Raw genomic sequence first — 22,125 nt, forward strand, 5'->3', positions numbered from 1 at the left:
TAACATGACTACGTCAATCTACTTCCATGATCTAAGCAGCTTTTCCCTTTTGATTTATTAAGGTTGCTTTTTAAAAAAAGGCCCCTTTTCCACTCCAGTGATCTGATGCAAAAAAATGTGCGAGATGACTTGGAAAATACTTGCTGGAAAAACAACCTGTCAAATTCAGAAGTTTGATCAGATCCTTTTCATTGACCCACAAACAGGAAGATTTGGGCCACATGCAAGCAAAACAAATGGAAAATGCACATGTACATGAAGTCAAATCTTCTTTTTGTGCTAATGAATGAAGCGGTTTGTACTATCGGAGCATACATTTCCTGAAGGGATGGCACCAGTGGGAAAACTTAAACCACGCTACACTACAGGGCCACTTAATGTCCACTTAAGACTATTAAATGAGGTGCTATCTCATGTTCAGGCTGGCAGCAGCAGTTAGGGACTCATTCTAATAAAATAAAGTTAATGGTGACTTACGAGTTGTACCAATTGAAGGTTAGCCAGTTGAGGCCTTCCAGCTGGTATTCCCTGAGTGCGTTGCTGTTCCTGTAATCCCTGGAGCCTTCCAGCTTTTTCCAGTCAGCTGCTGGAGGCCGATCCTAGACACAAATAATACCATTAGGGCTTATCAAACGACACTGAGGCTTACCAATCCTGATCTAATCATTAGTGATAAAGATGTCGATCACTGAAAGATTTCAAATGCCAGCCACATGTCGTTCCACATGAAAGACTCTTGACTCTGTGGTTTAGTTTTCAAGGAGCCTTGTAATGCATTAAACTGTTGACAGGCTGAATTGTTGACCAACAAGTCATCTGGATTCACCCTCCGGGGATATGAATCACAGCCACAAACGGCCCAAATGTTGTGGAGGTCTTAATCAAGCCACACTGCTAGCAAGGGATAAAATAAAAATCTCTCAAGATAAATCAGAAAAATCCAAATCCTGCCTCTGCATGATGGAGCATTTCTAAGATAGTCCTTAAGGAGAAACAGTAGGCAGTAGTTAAATAGATGGACACGGGGAGAAGGGAGTGATGAATGGAATGACCACAGCCAGTCAGCTGCTTCTGTTCAGCATTAAACACACTGTTAGTGGTTTGGCCGGGCCACAAGAGCAGCGCTTGTATGTGTGTGTGAGAGAGAGAGAGAGAATCGGTAAGACCACAAAAACGTGGCCCTGTGGAGAGCAGTTAAGGGAGCTGTAAATCTGGAGGAGGAAGGAGCAGGCAGCAAGCCAACACACACAAACACACACATGCACACAACTGCCTACTGGGAGACAGATTGCAACCGAGTATTCACAGACAGACAAACACGTGCGGAGCTACTTGCCACTCTCTTAGTGTTGGGTGTGCGTGCTGCGATGTGTTCGTATTCCTCTATCTTGGACTGGTCGATGTCGGCCTTCAGCTCCCAGGTGGAGTCTTCGTAAGGCAGACTGCACCATTTCACCAAATATAACGTCACCGTCTGCACACAAACCGACACACACACAGAAATAGGAGGGAGGGTTTGTTGACTGTGTGGAGAAGGAGAGGCTCAAACCCATGAAAGATGACCAGAAGATATCAAAGCACCTCTCCGTTTTCATCTGTGCTCTCTGAGACGTCCAGGACACGGTCAACCTCCACATAGTCCGGGTTAAAAGGCTCATCATCCATCTGGAGAGAAACAAAGTGGAGTTCTAGTGTCAGAAGCACGGAGAAGGTTTTACGATAAGTTGGCTTACAGCTAAGCTGTTATGAATCAAATTTAGTAAGACGATAAATAAGACTAGAAACACATGTCTATAAATGTTTGCTTATAGCATGAGAAAGATTTTCACACCTGCTGTGAGCAGTTTTAAATCCAGAACAATTACTGCTGGTCAGCTGGTTTGACCCTTGTATGTAGTTACAGAGCTGTGCAAGGTGAGTAGTAGTGGACTAATCGTAGTGTAGATGTCAGGGCTCACCTCAGTTATGAAGCTGTTGAGTTGTTGCTTGGCCCTAAACCTCTTGACCTTCTGGTGTATTCTCTTGTCCTTCTCCAGCTCCTCCAGATCTGCCCAGCGACAGTGGAGGTATGAACTGTGACACAAGAAACACAGTGAATTATATCACACATAGCAAAGCCTGGAGGAAATGCTACAAAAGACTCAACACAGGTCATCATTCTTTACTGGAGGTAAATGTTGGTTTTCAGTAATCTAAAGAGTGTGTTATGTGCAATATCAGGCTGCTTTCAAAATAAGGCTGTTGCAGAGATTTAGAAGACACTCTTGTAAAAAACAACTAAGAAGCAGTTCATAGTCCAGATCTAGTGCAGCAGCACTACTGTCTACAGGTCCCTCTACTAGATAGTGAATGAAACTCAAGAGTGTGTCTAAAGTCATTTTAAGACTTGAGGTCTCATAAAATGTCAGCAGGTCAAAATTTTGCCTTATATGTTCATTTGTACCATTGAATGATAATCATCCTCTATATAAAAAGAGCTAGTAGACTTTGTTGAGACTTCAAGCTAACGCCCTGGTTTCTCAGATATGTTAAGAATGTAAGCACACATTTATTTGCAAGTCATGTGGTCAAATTTGTGTATTTGACATGAAGCTTAAAACTCATTTGCTAAAGGCCTTTTCATGCCGTCCACACTTCAAACTCATTGGAATCCCTGGAGGCACAAAAATGAGATGTATGCAAGCTGAATAAATGACTTCTACAGTTAAAGCTGCACAAAAATTCCACATGTGTTTAGCAATATGACAGGATGTGGCTGTACTAATAACACAGTGTTAGTGATGTAAGAGTGGATCTACAGGACAGATCAATGAATCATCTCATGGTAAAACAAAGTGAAGACAGCTTTCAGGTTCAATAAACTGAGCTTTCCATACATATGGATCCACATATAGCATGGCGTGTGTGTTGAAAATAAATCTGAAAGAGGTTGCCCTGCTGTGAAAGACAAAAGAGGCGGAGAGGAAAAAAAACCTGCCGTGTTACTCACAAGCCCTTGAACTTGACGTAGAACTCCTCCACCTCCACTTCATTCCCCGACTCCAGCTGAAAAGGAAAAAAAAGGTTCGTAATCACTGCAAATATAGCAATTGTATGGTGAAAGTGCAGAAGTGGCTTGTGATTGTTATGCAACATGTTGTTGAATTAGTGAAGTGGCACAGAAGGAGCCTGAAAACCAGTTTCACACTGACATGTCAGCCAACACTGAATCTCTGCTTGACTTCCTCACAGCGAAGGAAACTATTGTTTGATTCAGAGCTCGGCAGCCTGTTGGTTCAGCTACCACATACAGGCCAAATGTGAATGAAGGTTCAGGAGACCGTATACATTTTAAAAAACATTTAAATTTATTTATTATTTTATTTTGGGAGGGGGGGTATGAACAAATTCAACTTTAAATCTAGAAACAGATTAACAGTCATATTGTTTACCATTACTACTGCAACACACACCCTCCACCATACTTCTACTACTACAGTAGTGCCATGAATCCACACACACACACACACACACACACACACACACACACACACACACACACACACACACACACACACACACACACACACACACACACACACACACACACACACACACACACACACACACACACACACACACACACACACACACACACACACACACACACACAGGAAACGCGAAGTTGGTGTCTGGCATAGCTAGCATTGTGGTTTTGGCTGTTTGCCAAGCCCAGGGTCAACTGTGAATGGATTTGAGGGGGTGTGTGTGTGGTACGTGGGGGGTAACCCATCGGCAGCTGGCTAGCAAAGGAAAGTTGGCTAGAGACGATATGTGCGTGCATGTGTTGGCTCATGGATAAGCTTTTTTTAGATGAGCCGTCAAAAACAAAGCCGGGTACACACACATACACACACACACCCTCTTGCATTCTCAGAGCTCCAAGCACACACTCATAATGGAAAAACAAGAACTCTTGTCTCAGCTTACCAAGTGAATACACGCCGTCTGAGCTGTGTGTGTGTGTGTGTGTGTGTGTGTGTGTGTGTATATATATAATCTGCTTAGGCCAGCTGTGGAGCGGCTAATCAGATGACGTAAACCATGACTCGGGCCAGTGTGTCCTTGTGTGTGTGTGTGTGTGTGTGTGTGTGTGTGTGTGCGCGTGTCTCACCTGCTTCTTTGCAGGGCGCATGCCCATGATCTTCTCCACAACAGGCCCCTCAGCCTCAGCCACATCCTGGAAACACACAGAACAAGTAAAGTGTTGGAGCTTCATGCAGCCTGATCCAGTGACTGTCACTGAATGTGCCTTTATAAAACCTGAGCACAAGCATGACTGACACTCTTCTGGTAAAAGTGACAATGGAAATGATCAGGTGACATAAAGGGCCGTCCTTTATCTACTAACATTCTTCTAAATGCAACCATATATGTTTATTAATCAGTTGTTTTTATATTGTTTTGCATTTTCATCATCATTGGATGTCAATGGACAAAGCAAAATGATGGTAAATCAGACTGTATCAACTGATTTTCTTTTAATATTTTTATATTGCAGAACACCAAACTAAATCTGACCAGAAATTTGATGCCAGCCTCTGGTCTTGACCGTGTTTGATGATTAGTGTTACAGACACATTTCAGTTGGTGCCAAAAAGGTATTAATTTAATCAGACTTGAAAAATGTGAGGACAACAACTATAACTAAGGTGAGGCAACCAAGGGCAGAAACAAAATGAAAGGTACACCACTACCATGTACCGTTTTTACTTCAGTACTTTTTATATTGTCACATTCATATACATTGTGATACAGTAAGTTATGTAGAAATTTTATTGAGGAAATATTAAGGATACAATTAACAGGAAGAAATGTCTGCAGGCAGAAATAAACACAAAATAGTTTAGAAGGTCAAGGTACCTCAGTCCTCAAAACAATCCAGCCTGATGTAACCACAGGTGGTTTAGAGAGCAGGTGTGTCACAATTTAACCTCTAAATCGAAAATCAAAAATAAAGCCCGATGGCAATCAATCATCAAAATCAAAAGTATGATTCTTTCCACCCCTGCCTACTTACTGGTAGCCTGCAGCTTGACTTCCAGACACTTGTTCTGTGTGCACCAAGGCCATCAACTAATTGGTACCAGAGGTTGTGTATAATTTATTTTTCAGATAACCTTTATTGATTTGTTTGGCAAGAGGGTTTCCTCTGGTCAGATTTGAGAAAACAAGCTGAATTCCATCTTTTGTTATGACTGTATCACCGACACAATACTGGTGGCATTTTTTGTTGTACTACTTTTTATTTTTGGTGAATATTATTTAAACTTCTCTAACCCTAACCTACAAAAAAACCATTAGGATAAAGTCAAGTTGTTGTTGTAAAATACCACTATCCTTTTAAAGAAGACTTTGAAAATGTAAATTACAGCTGTCAAGACATAAAAACAATGATCTGATGATCTCAATGATTTTTACAGATCCAGATGCAAGTCTAACAACGGCACACCTGTCAGTGTTGAAAAAAGAACATTTCTAAAGCAAGAATCAAATTGAATTGTGGAAACAGATAATCGGACACCCTATCAGAGATGAACATCAGTATGAGCTGTTTGGCAAAATCTGATGGACAAATTTAGGGCTTCTTTCTGTAAACATAATATTATTCAATTCTACCATGTCTTAAAATCTTTAATGTTGAACTTTGGCCATACACACTTATTACAGCTAAACCCATAACAGAAACCCAGCTATACCTGTTGGTGTGATGATGGGGACTTAGGTGCTGGTGAGTCATTGGCGCTGTCATCGTCCTCTGAGATCCTGAACTCCAGATCCTCTGTGTACCTCTTTCTCTTCACCTGACGGCTGGAACGACGCTTCTGTTGGCAGAGAGGTGGAGATGTTTTGTTCATTCGCTCTGTTAGTAGTTAGCTAGTTTGTAACCCTTACAGAAATTCTGAGCACAGCATGTGGACGACTTGTAACCATATCCTTGTCACTTCACTCAAAGAAATTGTATTATGTATAAATGTGTAGTGACACTTAATATCAAACTGCATATTATAATAGACTTTATTACAATCAGAGGAAACTACAGGACTGTGTATGCTTATCATTCCCCAGGCTGTCCTCTTCTAAGAAACAAACTTCATTTTCATTATTCTGCTCCATATGGTGCAGTGTGTTATCCATATTGACTTTGAAGAAAACATCACCCAATTTGTTTAGCTAAAAATGTTGCCAAAATAACAGAATAAGAAAGTGCTGCAGCAGGCTGTAGTGAGCAGGCTACAGAGGACTGCTGCTGAGGTGCTTTCCTGTTTGAATAAGAGCCACAAGTCTTTATGTAGCTAATAGCCAAATGCTAGTCTGTTCACTTGGCCCTCATAATTAAATTAAAAACGGATCTGTTTGAGTAGGGATACAATGGCGTTTTGCTTGTTCCTCCAAAAAGCACCTTTCTTACAAAACCAGCAATTATAAAAGTAAACATTTTCATGCAGACACTTCCTGCTAAATTACATGCTGCTAAAACACTTAAACTGTATAAATACAAAAAAGCATGAAGTAGCTGAAAAGTTGCTGATGGTGCATCAGGTGAATTTGGCAGTGGGACCTGTCTGGTTGGTCTGTCTACGAGGCTACTCTGCTCCAACACAATATTATCAAAGTTTTGATAATATTTTTCTTTAAACTGAATCAAGCTTCACAACTACCTCTTTTCTTATATGCAGCTCATACCTGTACACCATCATCATCTTCATCTTCAGGAGGTGAGGGGGGTGGAGACTTCACCTCCACCTCATCGCTGACAGAGGACTCTCTCTTCCTCTTGGGATCCTTCTTAGCAATGCTAGCCCCGCCCTCAGCCTCAACCTTCTTACTGCTGTAGGAAGAGAAAAGAGAAGGGGAAAACTTAATATTCACTAAAAAAACAACAGAAGACCAGATAGCATTTCCTTTTTAACAGTTTGCATACTATAAGGCATTTGTGTATATGTGAGAGATAAAGGGTGTGTGTGTGTGACAGTGTGTGCGAGTGTGCGCGCGCATGTGCTTGTCTGTCCCAGGGCAGTCGCCATGTTTGATTTATCCATTTAGAAATCATTAGTGTGCCTAAGGCTCTGGCACACAGGGGGTTAATATGATGAAAGACTGCAAGGGGTGGAGGGAGGGAGATAGACAGATACAGGCCCAGAGAAGGGGGGGGGGGAGAGAGAGAGACAGGCAGAGGGAGAAGGGGACAGAAAGAGAGAGGCCCCAGAGAGAGGAGGGGGAGGGGTTGAAAGGCCCCCAGGCTTCCTGTAATCTCTGGCATGGAATAAAAGAAAGGAGCGGGCTCTATTTGTGACTGGTGCAGCACACCACAGAGAGAAGCAAGAGGCTACCCAGCACCAGCACCCCCCTTCAGCCTCACACAGTCTCTGTCAGTACACGTTGATCCAGTAACAAGGGTCGCCTTACATTTTAATGCTACTTGCTCGAAATACCAAAAAGCCACAATACATAACTATTAAGTTGATAAGACACGCTGACAGATTTTAGTGGCCCTGGTCATGCACTGGACAAGAGGCAGGGAGATCAGTTGGACCCACGCATGGCCGAGTGCCTGTTCTCCAGTGTACACACCCGCCTGGGTGACCTGGTTGTACGATGTACATCCAGAGAGAGGGAGGGGGCTCAGTGGGCCACAATGAATGTAACGCTAATGTTTAATCAGACTACAAAAGAGACAAGAATTAGTTATCCAACGTGCCATTTTCTTACTGTATGTTAATTATTTGATGGGAATTAAATACAATTTAACTTTAAAATAAAACCGTTTCTCATCAATTAAATATATCTAATTTTAAAAAAATATTTCAATACATGGGAATTAAATGCTATTTAACTTTTAATATAAAACTATAACTCATTATTTAAATGTTTTTAATTTTAATTAATTTTTTTCATTGCATCATTTATGTTGATATATTGCAATCAAAACTTCATTCTGTGGACACTGTGGAGCTTTTATCTTAGTGCCTCGCAGTTCAATTCACCGTCATCTTCATTTAATAAGCTTTTTAAGCTATGGCAATACATTTTTTTTTTCTTTTTAATATAATCAAGTATGTGATAAGGAAAATAAGGAAAGGAAACTTCAGTTAAAATACACCAGAATACATGATACAACAAATACACTTTATACAAATACACAAAGATTTGGTAGAATTCTCCTGCCCTCATTCAAAATGCTTCTTACACCCATGTCTGGAGCTCCTTTCCACTGTCAACTGATATAAACCTAGCATAGAAGTAGCCATTGAGACAGATTTTGCTGTATTCTCCACTGTTCTCTGCCCACTTTTGGGAACAATTTTTTTGTTGCATTTTTTTTAACCTTTAACAAATGTCACCTGCTGGAATTGAACTAGCTATGTTGCAGAGGACATGAGCCATGTCAGTGCTCAAAAAATAAGATTCATCTGATTGCAGGTAATATTTACTCATGGTGGAAAAGAATGACATTCATTATTGTAAAGTAAAAAATTGGCTACGAGCAAGAAAACTTCTGACCCACTTACCCGACCTAGCAAGTAAAAGAATAAAAACCAAAAAAGCATCAACACAGAACCCAGGGTGTCTGTCCAGCATCTTACTTTTCCACTTTCTACTTTCAACATCTTCTATCTGAGACCTCTTCATTTGTCTAATACAAAGAAAACAGATGGCAAAACAGTGGTGTTACAATAGAGAGTGGTGTTTGCCCTGTGAAGTAAACACACCTGCTTTCATTGAAGTCATAAACCAGACAACAGAAAAGATTTGTAAAGGCCTTTGGTTACCTATATAGGCTACTTGAGGAATTAACACTGATCAGCTAAAGCTAAGCCACCAGTGATGTCACTCAAACAGGCGAAAATGATGGTCAGCTACAAATGAGAAGTTGCTACCTGAATGTTTTGTACACTGCACTTCCCTTAAAAAAAATAACAGAGATTAAGGAAGAGATTTGTAAGCATTGGAGCTTTACAAATCTTGGCATTTTGCAAACCTGGAACTGGATCCCAGATGGATGGGGCTATCCCAACCCAACTATACCGTTTACAAAATGTTTGCTTGTGTTTTTGTTTGTTTACAAAAAAACATCATATAATGATATGTGCTCTACTAAGTTAGGATACAACCGGATGTACAACAGTTGTATGTGTGCTGTGTTCTTTTCCTCGTCTTAGCTCGTGTGTGTTACCTCTTCCCCCATGTTGCCCTCTGCAGTACTGTATGCCTGGATCTCTCTCTCTCTCTCTCTCTCTCTGAGCCTATGCCGCTCAGCCTCTCTCTCCTGCTCTGTGCCTCTCTCCATCCTTCCCTCCTGCTTGCTTGCTCGCTCTCTCTCTCTCTCTCGCTCGCTCGCCCCCTCTCTGTCCCTGGGGCCCTTCTCCTTTCATCCTCACGCCAAGAGCAATCACCATCTCCGTGGTAACGGCTGGTCATGTGACCTGCACCTGTTCCTCTGGCTGGTCGCCACACGCTGGAGCCATCTGGCCACACACACACACACACACACACACACACACACACACACACACACACACACACTTAGCTGCCTTCTCCCCTCTCTTCCTACTAGCTTCTTCATGGCCTCACATTTCTCCTCCCCTTTCAACTTGACAACTCTTTTCCAACAATCTTTCCTTTTATTTTCTAGTTTCCCAAAATGCTTAAGACGTGTGAATGAATCAACTTTCTCCGAACAACTTTGTTGCCTTGTGTCAAAAACTGTTTTGACACACAGTTCTGCTCCTGTGTCATGGTAACACATTGTGTTCATTCTGAAAAAGCCATATGTACAAAATTTGCCAAAACTGTGGGTGTATAGAGTGGGTGGTTCCTGGGCAGGGTATCACTTCAAAGCGGCTCCAAATTGATATTTTCATAATAATCTATCTAATGCCAGTGTGAAAACAATGCAACAATGTGACAGAGGTTGCTTGTTGTAATGAATCTAAAGAGAATTACCACTGGAATCTGCAGCTTGAGTTCACCTAATGGTTTTGGTTCACCCTCAATGCTCTCATAGTGTTCAGTGTGTTTTTGAAGTTTTTTCTGTGAAAACCGCTGCCTGCTGTGGCTGAAAACAACGCTATCTGCTCAGCACCAAACAGCAGACAGACACAGGTAGAGACTCACAGGTGAACATTTAGCGGCTAAAGAGACAGATATTTTCCTCTGGAGTTGGCAGAGACCAAAAACGTAGCAAAAAGAGAATGAATGGTGGACACAAAGATGAGTCCAAAAATTTACAAATAGGCAACTACTGCTAACAAGTTCACAGTCCTCAACAAAAATAGACCTAAAAAGGACCTGTAGACAGTCATAGACATCACACCATCTGTATGAATGTCTGTAAATGTATCTGTAGAATATGTTACAGACATGAAGAATAAACACAACAGGTGAATGGCAGTTTTTTCCCCCCCTGTGCATTCTTTTTCTATCTCTCCCTCTCTTCTCCATCCCGTTTGCTCGCGCTTTCAATGGGGGTAAAGGAAGATCACATAATTTTTATTGATAATCAGCAAAGGCAAACTCAATGAAAAAAGATGGAGCTGGTAATAGCCGTGCTGCAGCAGCAAAGCTGCCTGTGTGGACACACAAGTTCAGCAACACAGAGGTCAATGCAGTACACAAGTAGGCAGTGTGTGCCACCGATTTGACTTCTCCTTATAAAGCTAGTCCTGCCCAGGTGTAGACATAAGCTCCTCCCCCGACATCCTCAATGTGTTATTCCCTCTGCTCCATACTCATGAGCTTATAACCTAGCACTGACACATCATGCTGTCCAATTGTGGTACACTGTGTGTGTGTGTCAGTGCAAGTGAGAGGAGATGATGCTCCTTTCAGATAGGTGGCAGCAGGGGCTGGAAGCAGAGCCGTGGAGAAAAATATGGGAAGAGAAAGGAAAAGGGGTAAAGAAGAAGACCAGAAAAGAAAACAACAGGGGAGGGTGGGGTGTAAGGGACACCTGCTTACGTGATGAGTCATACCACCGAGCCCCCGTGCACACGCTCGACCAATGGCAACAAAAAACCAACACCAGTGGCCAGAAGGCAACACACACACCTCCTGCGTGTGTTCAAAAAGTGCTGTATTTGCACACACATCTGCAGACAAAGCCAGGTGCCTGCATGCATGTCTGACTTCTTTGTGTGTACTGCAAACAAAATACACACACACACACACACACACACACACACACACACACACACACACACACACACACACACACACACACACACACACACACACACACACACACACACACACACACACACGGGTGTGGCAGCTGAGTGCTGGGTTATTTATAGATGTGCTTCCTCAGAGAGAGGTAGACGGAGCGAGGGAGCACAAGCTCAAGAGCGAAAGAAAGGAGAGAGAAAGCAAGGTCAAAGGAGAGGAGTGAGCTGACTGGACAAGTGAACCACCTGATTCTCTCCACAACACTCACACATGCACAACTTCATAGACAGCTGAAACTAACAGTGATGAATGCATCTGATTTTCATTTATTGTCACTTTATTAGGATCAAGTCAAGACGCACATACTATCCTTGTCTTTAATTCACACTGTAACCCTTTGAACCAGTCAAACCTTTTACTTTTTCTCAGAGTCAGAGCTCAAGTCAAAACATCTGCTGCTGGAATCAGATTCTTTCCTGTAGTATCTCCAGTGTCCATCACAAATACATATATGAATCAACTTAGAAGAAATCATATAAACTATACTCGATATAGCTTTAAGTATTACCTCATAATCACCAAAATCAGTGCCAACAGGAACTGCTAGAAGCTAATGCAGCTAAGAAAAACAGGCCAAAAAGCAGGCTAGCTCATGGTCAGGATCACTGCAACATTTTACTCGATGCTTACAACAACAAAAGCGTTATGGGAACCATGGGGGCAAAATATCTTCATATGTATCCCAAATTCAAATTAGATGAGAAAAAACAGAACAGAAAAACATGAATGGAAATGATACTACCGCTGATGATTTTGTTTTTTTAAAGAGAAGAAAGAAGAGGAGAGGGGAGGAGGAGTGGAACGGGCAGCGTTTTGGTCAGCCTATATCATTTTGCACTATGGATGCTTCATATCTAGGTCAATTACTACACCCGCCAGTAAAGCATATAAGCGGAGAGGAAAGGACGCCTTCTTACACACACACACACACACACACACACACACACACACACACACACACACACACACACACACACACACACACACACACACACACACACACACACACACACACACACACACACACACACACACACACACACACACACACACACACACACACACACACACACACCATTAAGCATATAAACGAGGAACTTAATGATTTAAAAACACAAGCACTGGGTAAATGTCAACACTGAAGCAAGCAATGCTGAACACACACTTTACAACACTTGTCACATTCACCCATTCATCACATACTGATGGCAGAGGCTGCCATGCATGGTGCTCATCAGGAGCAATTTGGGGTTCAGTATCTTGCTCAAGGATACTTCAACATGCATTTGGGGGAGTCAGGGATTCGAACGAGTGACCTTCCAATTACTGGATGACCCGCTCTACTTCTTGAGCTACAGCCAACTGCGAAATAAGCAACATCTGGTTGAACCATGTTGATACAAAGACAGTAGGTATTCCACATGATCTGACTGTTCCAGATCCTGGAGACCGTCCCACCATTGGCGAGGGGCACCGAGACGAGCAACAGTTGTCAATCAACAACAGTTGACAAATTCCCTCCAATATATTAATAGCAGGATTCATTAAAGATCGTCATAAATGTAAGTTATTTTATCACTGAAAATGTTGTTCAAGTAAATTAACAGTTTGATAATACTATATTGTGGTGATGCAAGTTAATTCTAGAGAGAAACAGTTGAATTACTGGAAAAAGGAATGACCGTTAGTTGCTAGCCAGAACCAAGTGGATAGAAACGGTCACCGAGTGGTTAATATGGGCCACACAAGCCAAAAGCTTGTTTGTCAAATCTCCAAAGGTGATTTTGACCCTGCATGTTTGAATTTTCAGATGAGTTTAAAAAACTGGCTCATCACACATCATATGTGCTTTATGTACTTAGAGCCCTTATGCTGCCGACAAGACACATAGAAACCTCCCGGACGGCTTGCTTTACGAATGAATAAAAAAAATTAATGCGCATGCGTGACACCTCTGCTGCTACAACTCAATCCTAGGGGAAACACTGCAGTTTGTTTAACGCGACTTGTAGTCACAATGCCACAAACCTGTGTATACAGGGAGTGAAGACTGAAAGAAAGCCTGTACTCAAAGGGGTAACAGCACATCCCAACAGACTGGCTGCACCATTTAAGCAAAGGCCTCAGTCTGTTCTGTTGTGGCTTATTTGTTCATACAGAGATGCAAATACACTGAATGACAATACTGTAGCCTGGTGTTGCACTTTGAGGATTATTTCCCCACCCACTAGTGGAAATCTCACAAATCCCCCCAAAATGCAATGCAACATATGCCCTTGAAGAGGATTTTTTCATAGAGAGGTTTTTCAAAGATCATTTCAAAGCTTTTAAAGTCAAGCATGTAGTCTAATAAATAAGAAAAGTAAAAAAAAAAAAAAAAAGGGATGAATGGGATAATGGGATAAAGTCTTCACTAGAAAAGCAGCAAACAGAAAATCAATACTGTTCACTGCATAAAGGCATACAGATATGGCATTAAAAGCAAACCCTTCATACAGACCAGATATACTATGTGACTTTTTACAGGGAATGAATCATGACAAATGAAGAGATTCATGAGTACCGTGCCAAACTTCATTTAAAAATGTGGCACCTTAATATGCTTATGTGCCAAAGACAACATAGGACAGGAGAAGAGAAAAGAAAAATGTCAATCCTCAACCCTGTGCTTCAGTCAGAATGTCAGAGAGGAAGAGGGATGATGGGGGGTGGAGGAGAGGAAAAGATGAAAGGATACACTCCTCTTCAGCAGGAAGAGGTTGGATTGGAGGGAGGGGAAAGGAAGAGAAAGAATGAAAGAGAAGATAGTTGGGTGATTGCAGTCGTCCACCATTTTAGATTAGCAAGTGAATGGCTGGCAGCCATTATTATGCGAAATTAACCTGTGAGCTCCAGGCTGCCACTCAAGATGGAGGAAAGCCTGACAACAGATAAGAGCTAGTTTACCCACACACACACACACACACACACACACACACACACACACACACACACACACACACACACACACACACACACACACACACAGGGTGAGAGAGGACTCCCCCCTCCCCCACATTTCCTCTGCCCTCACACAGGGTGGTGGCTGTGGAGTGGTCAGCAGTGTGGCCTTCATTATCATTAGACGGCATTTTCTGCCACAAAGATTACTAAAAACCCTCCCCCAACACTAACCACCCCCCACCCCCCCAACACAGCCCCCGACTTTTCCAGTGGACGGACACACACACACACACACACACACACACACACACACACACACACACCTCCCCCAGCAGTGACCCTGCCTGCTGCTCTGGCCCGCCCTCTTCCTCAGGATAAAAGGGGCCGAGGGGGAAGAGAGAGAGGGGGAAGAGAGACTGAAGCCTGGGACAGGGAGAGAGAGAGATGGGGGCCGTCCTGACACATTCCTCAGTCTGATCAGATTTCCACCTTCACAATGAAACCGCCTCCGACTCTCTCAGACACAAATGCTCTCAACTCTTTGCCTCTGCCCATCTCTCTGATCTGACAGTTTGCAAGAGAGAGTGTCCACATCAGGAAGCACTGCACACTACAGATGAAGAACATGGTAAGACCTGGACAAGTCTTGCAAAAAAATATTGAGAGAAAGCGAGAAGTGATAAAGCAAGCAAGAAAATAAGGGAGAGAAAGCGGAGTGATAAGACCAGAGCAGTGTAAACAAAGTAAACCAAGACTGATAGACAAACACTGATATGTGCTCAATGATTGATCTAGTAACAAAACAAGTTTGGGAGCAGGTAGACTAACTTGGTATAGAAAATAAGCAAAAATTATTTAATGAAAAAGAGGGTGCTAAATAGCCGAATTGTGAGGGATAGAGCTGACAATATTCTGTATCAAATCCCAAGAAAAGACTAAAACCAACCATGACTCCATCAGATTTGAGATATAGGGATATATTGTATTTAACAATCCATTTGATTTGATTTTGTAAAGCTTTATATTATAGTTATACAAAGAATAAGGTCTGTTTCTCTCAGTGAACTTACACACTAATGTGTTCACATGCCTAAAGCTTATTCTGGTAGAACACAAAGCTGTAGCCATGACAGCAGACAATGCTTCATGAATGTTGTATGGATGTTGCTGCAGCTTCTTACAGCTTCTAAAACATGGATGCTTCACACACATGTTGATCTCAGCAGTACAAAACATCTCATCGGCACAGTTTCAAGGTGAGCACCCAAGATTAGTGTCACCAATTCAGTATCTGACCAAATATGAAATATGACCACAATCTCCCCATCTGTTCCTGAGTTGAGGTGTTGTATAATCAGCCAAATTGTTTTTTACAGAACATTATAATACCACAGTGAAGTTGACCTTTTGGATAGAAAATGTCATCATGTAATCCTTCTATACATTTGTGTGAAATGTTGTGATAATTAGCTTCTGAATACTTCAGGTCACAGTGACTTTCGACCATCAAAATTTTGTCAGTTCATCCTTCAGCCCGAACAGACATTTATGACAAATTTGAAGAAATTCCACTGAGGTGTTCGCGAGAATGGGACAGACATACGGATGGACAACCTGAAAACATAATGCCTATAGCTGCAGCTGACGTGGAGGCATGGAAACTGGAGGACTAATCCTTTAAAGAAAAATATTCTCTTTTAATACCTGTATTACATCTTTGTATTACCTCACAGCAAAAAACATACTAACTGGCAAAAGCAGCTACTGTTTCTTGGAGGGAGAAACTCCTGTTTGACTTGGTTGATAAAAAAGATATTTGAAGTGTGTTAATGAGGAGCTGACTGAAGAGGGTGAATAATGTTACTTTCCACCTGACCTGCAAAACTAAGCTGACAGTAGTTTTAACCCTGCTGACCAGCATCTATAGAAGAAATGTGATTGATTCACAGATCTGCCTGTTCTCACAGACACACTGTCTGGTGTTTCACAGCTCAGAGGTTGTGACCCCTCAGTTCCCCCTGGTTGGTTGCTTGAGTGATAGATCTAGTGACTGTGCGTCTGTCTTTGTGTGCACGCCTGTTTTTTTGCATATACAGTCTCACCAGGAGTTCTTCAGTTACTGACATCAAAATGTAGGCTACACATTTAGTATATTTCATGCACCAAATAGATTGCAGTACTTGGAATATTTACGAGACATTGTACATATTGCTAAGAATGTGCAGTTGAGAGTCAACATATTCCCTTTGTTGTTATCCATCTGCTGGTGCCCACTCTTTACCACCTGACCAGCCTGCCTTTGGGGTTTGATGCGTTTCTGTTTCCATGTGTACATGTGGAACGGAGACCATCACACTTACAGGTTAATAGTGCCAAATGCATGTTTAGAACTTTATACAGAAATTGAGTGTACATATGTTTAGACAGCTTTTCACACTGGTACTTCAGAAAAAAACAAATGCATTCGGTATTGCACATGTAATGCTGCTCCTACCTGGTTTTCTTGGGGGTCTTGGTCTTTGAGCTCTTGGTTTTCTTCTCCTTGGGCTCTTTGGGGGTCCTGGGTGTTTTGGACGTCTTGGGGGTCTTGGGCTCCTTGGCCTCTGTCTTCTCCTTTGGTTTCTTTTTTCGTTTTTTCTTCTCCTCCACTGGCGGTGAACTCCCCTCTACAATTCCTGTGCCAGTAACCTGTTCACCTGCATCACTTCCTGTCCCAGGGAATTCAGACTTGTCTTCCTCTCCTTCAGCCTTCTTTCCTCCCTCTTCTTCCTCTTTGTCCACTACTTTCGCCTTCTTCTTCCTCTTCTTTTTTGGCTTGGTCTCCTGGTCGCTGGGCTGCTCTGTGCTGATAGGCTGGCCGGGGGCACCAGCGCCAACTGTCAGCCTGTCAGGAACCATCATTGAGGCATCGCCTGACGGGTCAGTGGGGGAATGCTGTGGATGTGGGGGAGAAAGACATCAGTTTAAGTTTTTCCAGCAGCTTTAAGTTTTGCTTAAACACATTCTATAATATTTATAAAATATGGAAAATACATTGACATCACCAATTTAAAGCCATCTTCCCCACAAACATAACAGTAGTCACTTGGCTTTCAGCAGGGAAACTTTTTAAAAGATTTGGTTTTATGGGCTGCGTTTGAGGAGATTTCAAAATATCAAAAGTTATATCAGCAGCTAGTGCTGCTTTAACAGTTCTGCAAAACTAGGCACCAAACCCTTTCAAATACACACTGATATGATATGGATCAACAAATGGATCAACAGAAAAATAGCAGCTAAAAATATTGTGATATTTTAGGGATTCATCATCCAGCCCTAATTTACAGCTCAAGATTTTTGTTCCAAAAAAAAAAAAAAAAAAAGCTAAATTGGTGAAGCTGGAACTTGAGATTTTTTGGATTTGCTTAAAAAATATGACAAATGATTTCTCAATATTCAAAATTACTGCTGATCAGTTTTGTATTGACCAACTAGTAAATTCAGTCATTTCAGCTTTAAAATGAATAACATCAAATATGGATCAGTGTGAGCACATGCGCCATGAAATGTTTTGCTTGCCATGTCAGCCTGTCAGTCAATACTGCCATATTTTTGCAGGGTAGGGGTTGAATTTTTCAGCAGTGGCAGACTACAGAGCAGCGGGGGAAAGAAGAGATCCATCCATGCATGCACACCTCCTACCACCTCCTCCCTCTCTTCGTCCTCTCTCCTCGACTCCCTGTTGCTACACCCCCCACCCCCCTCCTGCAGGGTAACCTTAGTAAACAAACTGGCTGACACCTCATTTTTCCTCCTACTTTGCTCTCCTGCAGACTAAACCTTCTCTTCTTTCTCCTTCTCCCTTCACCTCCTCCTCATTGCTCCCAAGTAAGCTTTCTGTGACAGGCAACTGGTTACCAGCTGTTGGGAGCCTCTCCAGCTGCCTCTCCTCCCTCTCCCTCTCTTCCATCTCTCCCTCATTCTCTCTCTCTCCAGCTGCTCAGGGTCCCAGTAGCAGATGGGAAATCAGGCATCATGACACGAATAAATTATCTCCATACTTCAAAAAGGCACAGCGAGGGAGTGTGTGTGTGTCATATGAGAGCAAGAGAGAGTATGCCTTTGAGAGAGTGTGTATGTGTAATGTACATGTGCACTTCGGTGTGTCTCAAAGTGTGTCAACGAGGTGTGTGTGTGTGTAAGCATCAGCAGGTTTATAGCAAAATGCCCCGGCAGCGCGCACACGCACGCGCACGCACGTGCACACAGGCGCACACACGGGTGTGTTCATGTGGAGGAGTTGGGGTGCAATCACTGGAAGTCCATTTCCATCAGGAGAATGTTAATGTACACACGCACATACAATTTCACACCAAACTACTGCAAGGTCACGCATCACACATATCTCTGCACACAAACACCTGCTGACACACACGTAAACTGAGCCATTAGACATGCAAAAAGGGGGAAGAGAGGAAAAGGGGGAGATAGCTGGGGGAGAGAAAGAAATAGCGAGACAACCACAAAGAGAAAGAGAGAGAGAGAGATGGGGGAACGCGGTGCCAAGAGATAAATCTGTCCTCCTGCCAAGCCTCCAAGATAATCAATCACACGAATGACAATGGAGACACAGACAGTACACACACACCCGCACACACACGAGTCCTGTGTCAGGTCTTGTGATCTGCAAGGTGAATTTAGCTTGCTGGTGTGCTGACTTGCACTGGTTTAAATCAAGTTCTCCATCAAGAATGGAAAAATCAGCCCTTTCTACTGAAGCACCATCATAATCCACTTCCAAAACAGGTTGGAACACTCAAAATAACTGAATTTAATAAAAAATATCCATGAAGAACTCAACGAATCACTCACACCAACAGAATGGCTGCAGCGCTAATATGACAGACTCAGGAGAGATGAAGAGGGTTGGGTTTCATCTCTCAGAGGACAGAGGGGAGGGATGGAGGGGGAAGGTGAGTGAAGAGGGGTAAGGAAGCTGAAGGGGGAAGGACAGACAGCTGTAAGAAGAGTGACATGAAGGGTTAAATCCAGCAGGCAGAAACACTTAAGATTCCCAAAGGACTGTAGTGAAAGGAAATCCTGTTCTCATCCTTCAGCCTCTCCCCTGACTCTGTCCATTCATCCATCCATTAACTTCACCCTCCATCGATACGAAACTGCGGTTAACTATCTCCCACCATTCAGCAAGTTTAGTGTGGTCAGTCACACTGTTAAAAGAGGAAAGACCCATCCAATAAAATCAGAGCAGTTTGCTTTGAGTTCTCTCTGCTCTGTATTTGTTTTGCCTTTTCCTATTGCATAAACACTCTGATGCAAGACCCATGATTCTTCCCACGATTCCTATCAAATCCTGATTTGATCAGGATCAGTTACTAGTCATGTTGAAAGAAAAAACACTTTGTTTCACAGCTGGTTCTCTGTTTGATATCTTGCGATTTTCTTGGTAAACAAAAGATTTGACTTTTCTTTCTTTCTGAAAATTCACTCATGACCATGCTGCTGTTAGACTTCCTCCTTGCATGAAATTATTTTTGCATAGTTTTTACATTACTGTATCATTACTGTTCTTTGTTAGGTGTGGCTGCACTTTTGAGCACTGGCTTTGGTTCAGTCATAGGCTGACGAATACAGAGCTGTCAATGTAGAGAAACTTCCATCTCTTTCTATAAATACAGTAGAAATCATAACAACATAGGACTATGGGCATGGTAGCATGATGTGGCCCTTATGTTCTCGATCAGCTCTTTACTATGAGTGATGGGTGCCTACATGAAGCAGTGCGGAGCTTAGCTGGAAAAAGATGATGTCAATTAGTTCTGAACATAAAATCAGGTTTTAGAAAAATTTAAATCTGATGAAAAATTTTGTATGAGTGCAATATTAACTTTTTGTCTACTGGCCAAATGGCTAACAGATGTGAAAATCTTACCAAATAATCTACCATCCATTTGCATATTTTACCAGCATTTGGTTGGTGGCTGATGCTAGTTTGGAGCCATGGATGTTGGGCTATTTGGTCACTGTCAATCAAAAATCACATCAAGATAATAATACCTAAACATGCGTTTTTACTTTGGTTGCTTCAGGAGTTTTAACAAATGTCCATTTCTCCATTTTCTTAAATGCACTGCCTTTATTTTGCCATCATCGCCACCTAGGCCTAACACCTGATTTGTAGGTGCACTGTACTGCAGTGTAGCTACATAGTATATATGAATATAGACTTAAACCTGCAGGGTGGGACTTTTAACAAAGGTTACATTCAAGCCCTTGCCAAACAAGTTCACACAAAGCTGATTAAGCCCATCACTGCTGATTAATCTCTCTGCATTTCCCAGTACGTCCCAGTTCATAAATCTGGAGTCTGTGGTGACTTTCCTGCGCTGGCACACTGGTAGTGATGTGTTTTACTTCAACCAGCAATGTTTGGTTTGTTGCAGCTGAAGGGAGGAGCAACCGTAGTGACAAAGTAGGCTAAAGCAACTAGGAGCATGGCGGAGACTATGGTGTCAAAAACATGTCGACAGTGTTTGTGTAATTACTGACTGCCAGAAGGGGGAGACGTCTTATTGTGACCTAAAGCACAAAACAATCTACATTTAAAAGTCTAAATTAAGGCCTAAAATTCATCAGTTAGTAGTAGTGGTAATTTTTGGATTTTGAGAACATGAACATTGGGTAGTACAAATACCTAAAACCCATTTGACAGCTCACAGTTAAAGGTTATGTAACTGTGCAATACCAAGAGTTGTGTTGTTTCATCTCTCGATGAGAAAAGATGCAAGAATCATTCAAAATATACAGAGAAGGAAGCACATCCTCTTGCATGTCCCACCTCTTCAAAAGTGAAATAGGTTTCCAATAAAATTCACTCAACTACCAAAACCAAGATGAATCGGCTCACAGAGAACTAGCTTGGCAAGGTGGCCGCACTCGTGCTCGTATTATCTTTCCTCAAAGAATATAAAGTGTGTCATCTTTCCAAACCAAGATGCAGCCAAACTGGTCTGCTGTGGCTCTCCATGGAGGATTTTCATATAATTTGCAATTAGGTGTCCATTGTTCTGACGGGACTGATTAGATGTCCACGTCAACAACATTTCTATACACCTGTTTTGATGGTCGAATCAGTCAAGTGGGCTAAAGTTGAACTTTACAAAAACAGCTTGGGAGAAAAAGATGGGCTAAAACAAGTCGCAATTGAGTGTTGAATATGTTTAGGGACACTCTTTTGAACAACGTTCTTATGAGTGAATGTTTTTTCTAATGAAAGCCACCAAGCATTCTGTCAACCAATAAAAAGCGGTTTCAATTTGCTGAAATCCACACAAGCAGAGAGACAAGTAAAAATTAGAGAAGCACTTCCTCGAAGCTACAGAGCCACGGTGAGCTCAATGGTATAGCAGCTTGCCGACAGCATGCATGAGCGGGGGAGGGGCGAGGCGAGACAGGCATGTTATATGTCAACTAGAGTGCTGCACGCAACACTGTGTGTGTGTGTGTGTGTGTGTGTGTGTGTGTGTGTGTGTGTGTGTGTGTGTGTGTGTGTGTGTGTGTGTGTGTGTGTGTGTGTGTGTGTGTGTGTGTGTGTGAGAGAGAGAGAGAGAGAGAGAGAGATGTAGAATAAAGGTCACAGCACAGCACTCTGATAGAGCTGTGACCTTGAGCTGCTGAAGGCAAGCGTGTGTGCGTGTGTGTGCATGTGTAATAACCATGCTTTGAGAACAGATGGAGCTTAGAGAACCAGACATACAGTCATCATGACTGACTGACCAGCTTGATGTGTGTGGCTCTTTCTAACAAGTCATCATGAGGCACTGAGAGAACTCCCTCCCTGTGCCGGACACACGCACCACTCTGAGTCGTCTTCTAGCTTAGGCAATCCTATTTCCCCAGGCACATTTGCCATCCCAT

The 22,125-nt window shown here is 42.4% G+C and overlaps 1 protein-coding gene across 1 annotated transcript in view; it reads right to left on the bottom strand.

Moving 5' to 3' along the window:
- The window catches only part of chd7 (chromodomain helicase DNA binding protein 7), an 87,342-nt gene that overhangs the window by 33,212 nt on the left and 32,005 nt on the right, over positions 1 to 22,125 (bottom strand). The window contains exons 4-12 of the mRNA XM_084369231.1: positions 16,706 to 17,145; positions 6,727 to 6,871; positions 5,739 to 5,864; positions 4,154 to 4,219; positions 2,990 to 3,045; positions 1,959 to 2,073; positions 1,582 to 1,665; positions 1,337 to 1,474; positions 478 to 599 (exon numbers count right to left, since the gene is read on the bottom strand). Of these exons, the coding sequence (XP_084225357.1) occupies positions 478 to 599; positions 1,337 to 1,474; positions 1,582 to 1,665; positions 1,959 to 2,073; positions 2,990 to 3,045; positions 4,154 to 4,219; positions 5,739 to 5,864; positions 6,727 to 6,871; positions 16,706 to 17,145 (1,292 nt within the window). The remainder of the gene's footprint in view (positions 1 to 477; positions 600 to 1,336; positions 1,475 to 1,581; positions 1,666 to 1,958; positions 2,074 to 2,989; positions 3,046 to 4,153; positions 4,220 to 5,738; positions 5,865 to 6,726; positions 6,872 to 16,705; positions 17,146 to 22,125) is intronic.

This window comes from Pagrus pagrus (genome assembly GCF_965226575.1).
Source record: "Pagrus pagrus genome assembly, chromosome: 12".
Lineage (NCBI taxonomy): Eukaryota > Metazoa > Chordata > Actinopteri > Spariformes > Sparidae > Pagrus > Pagrus pagrus.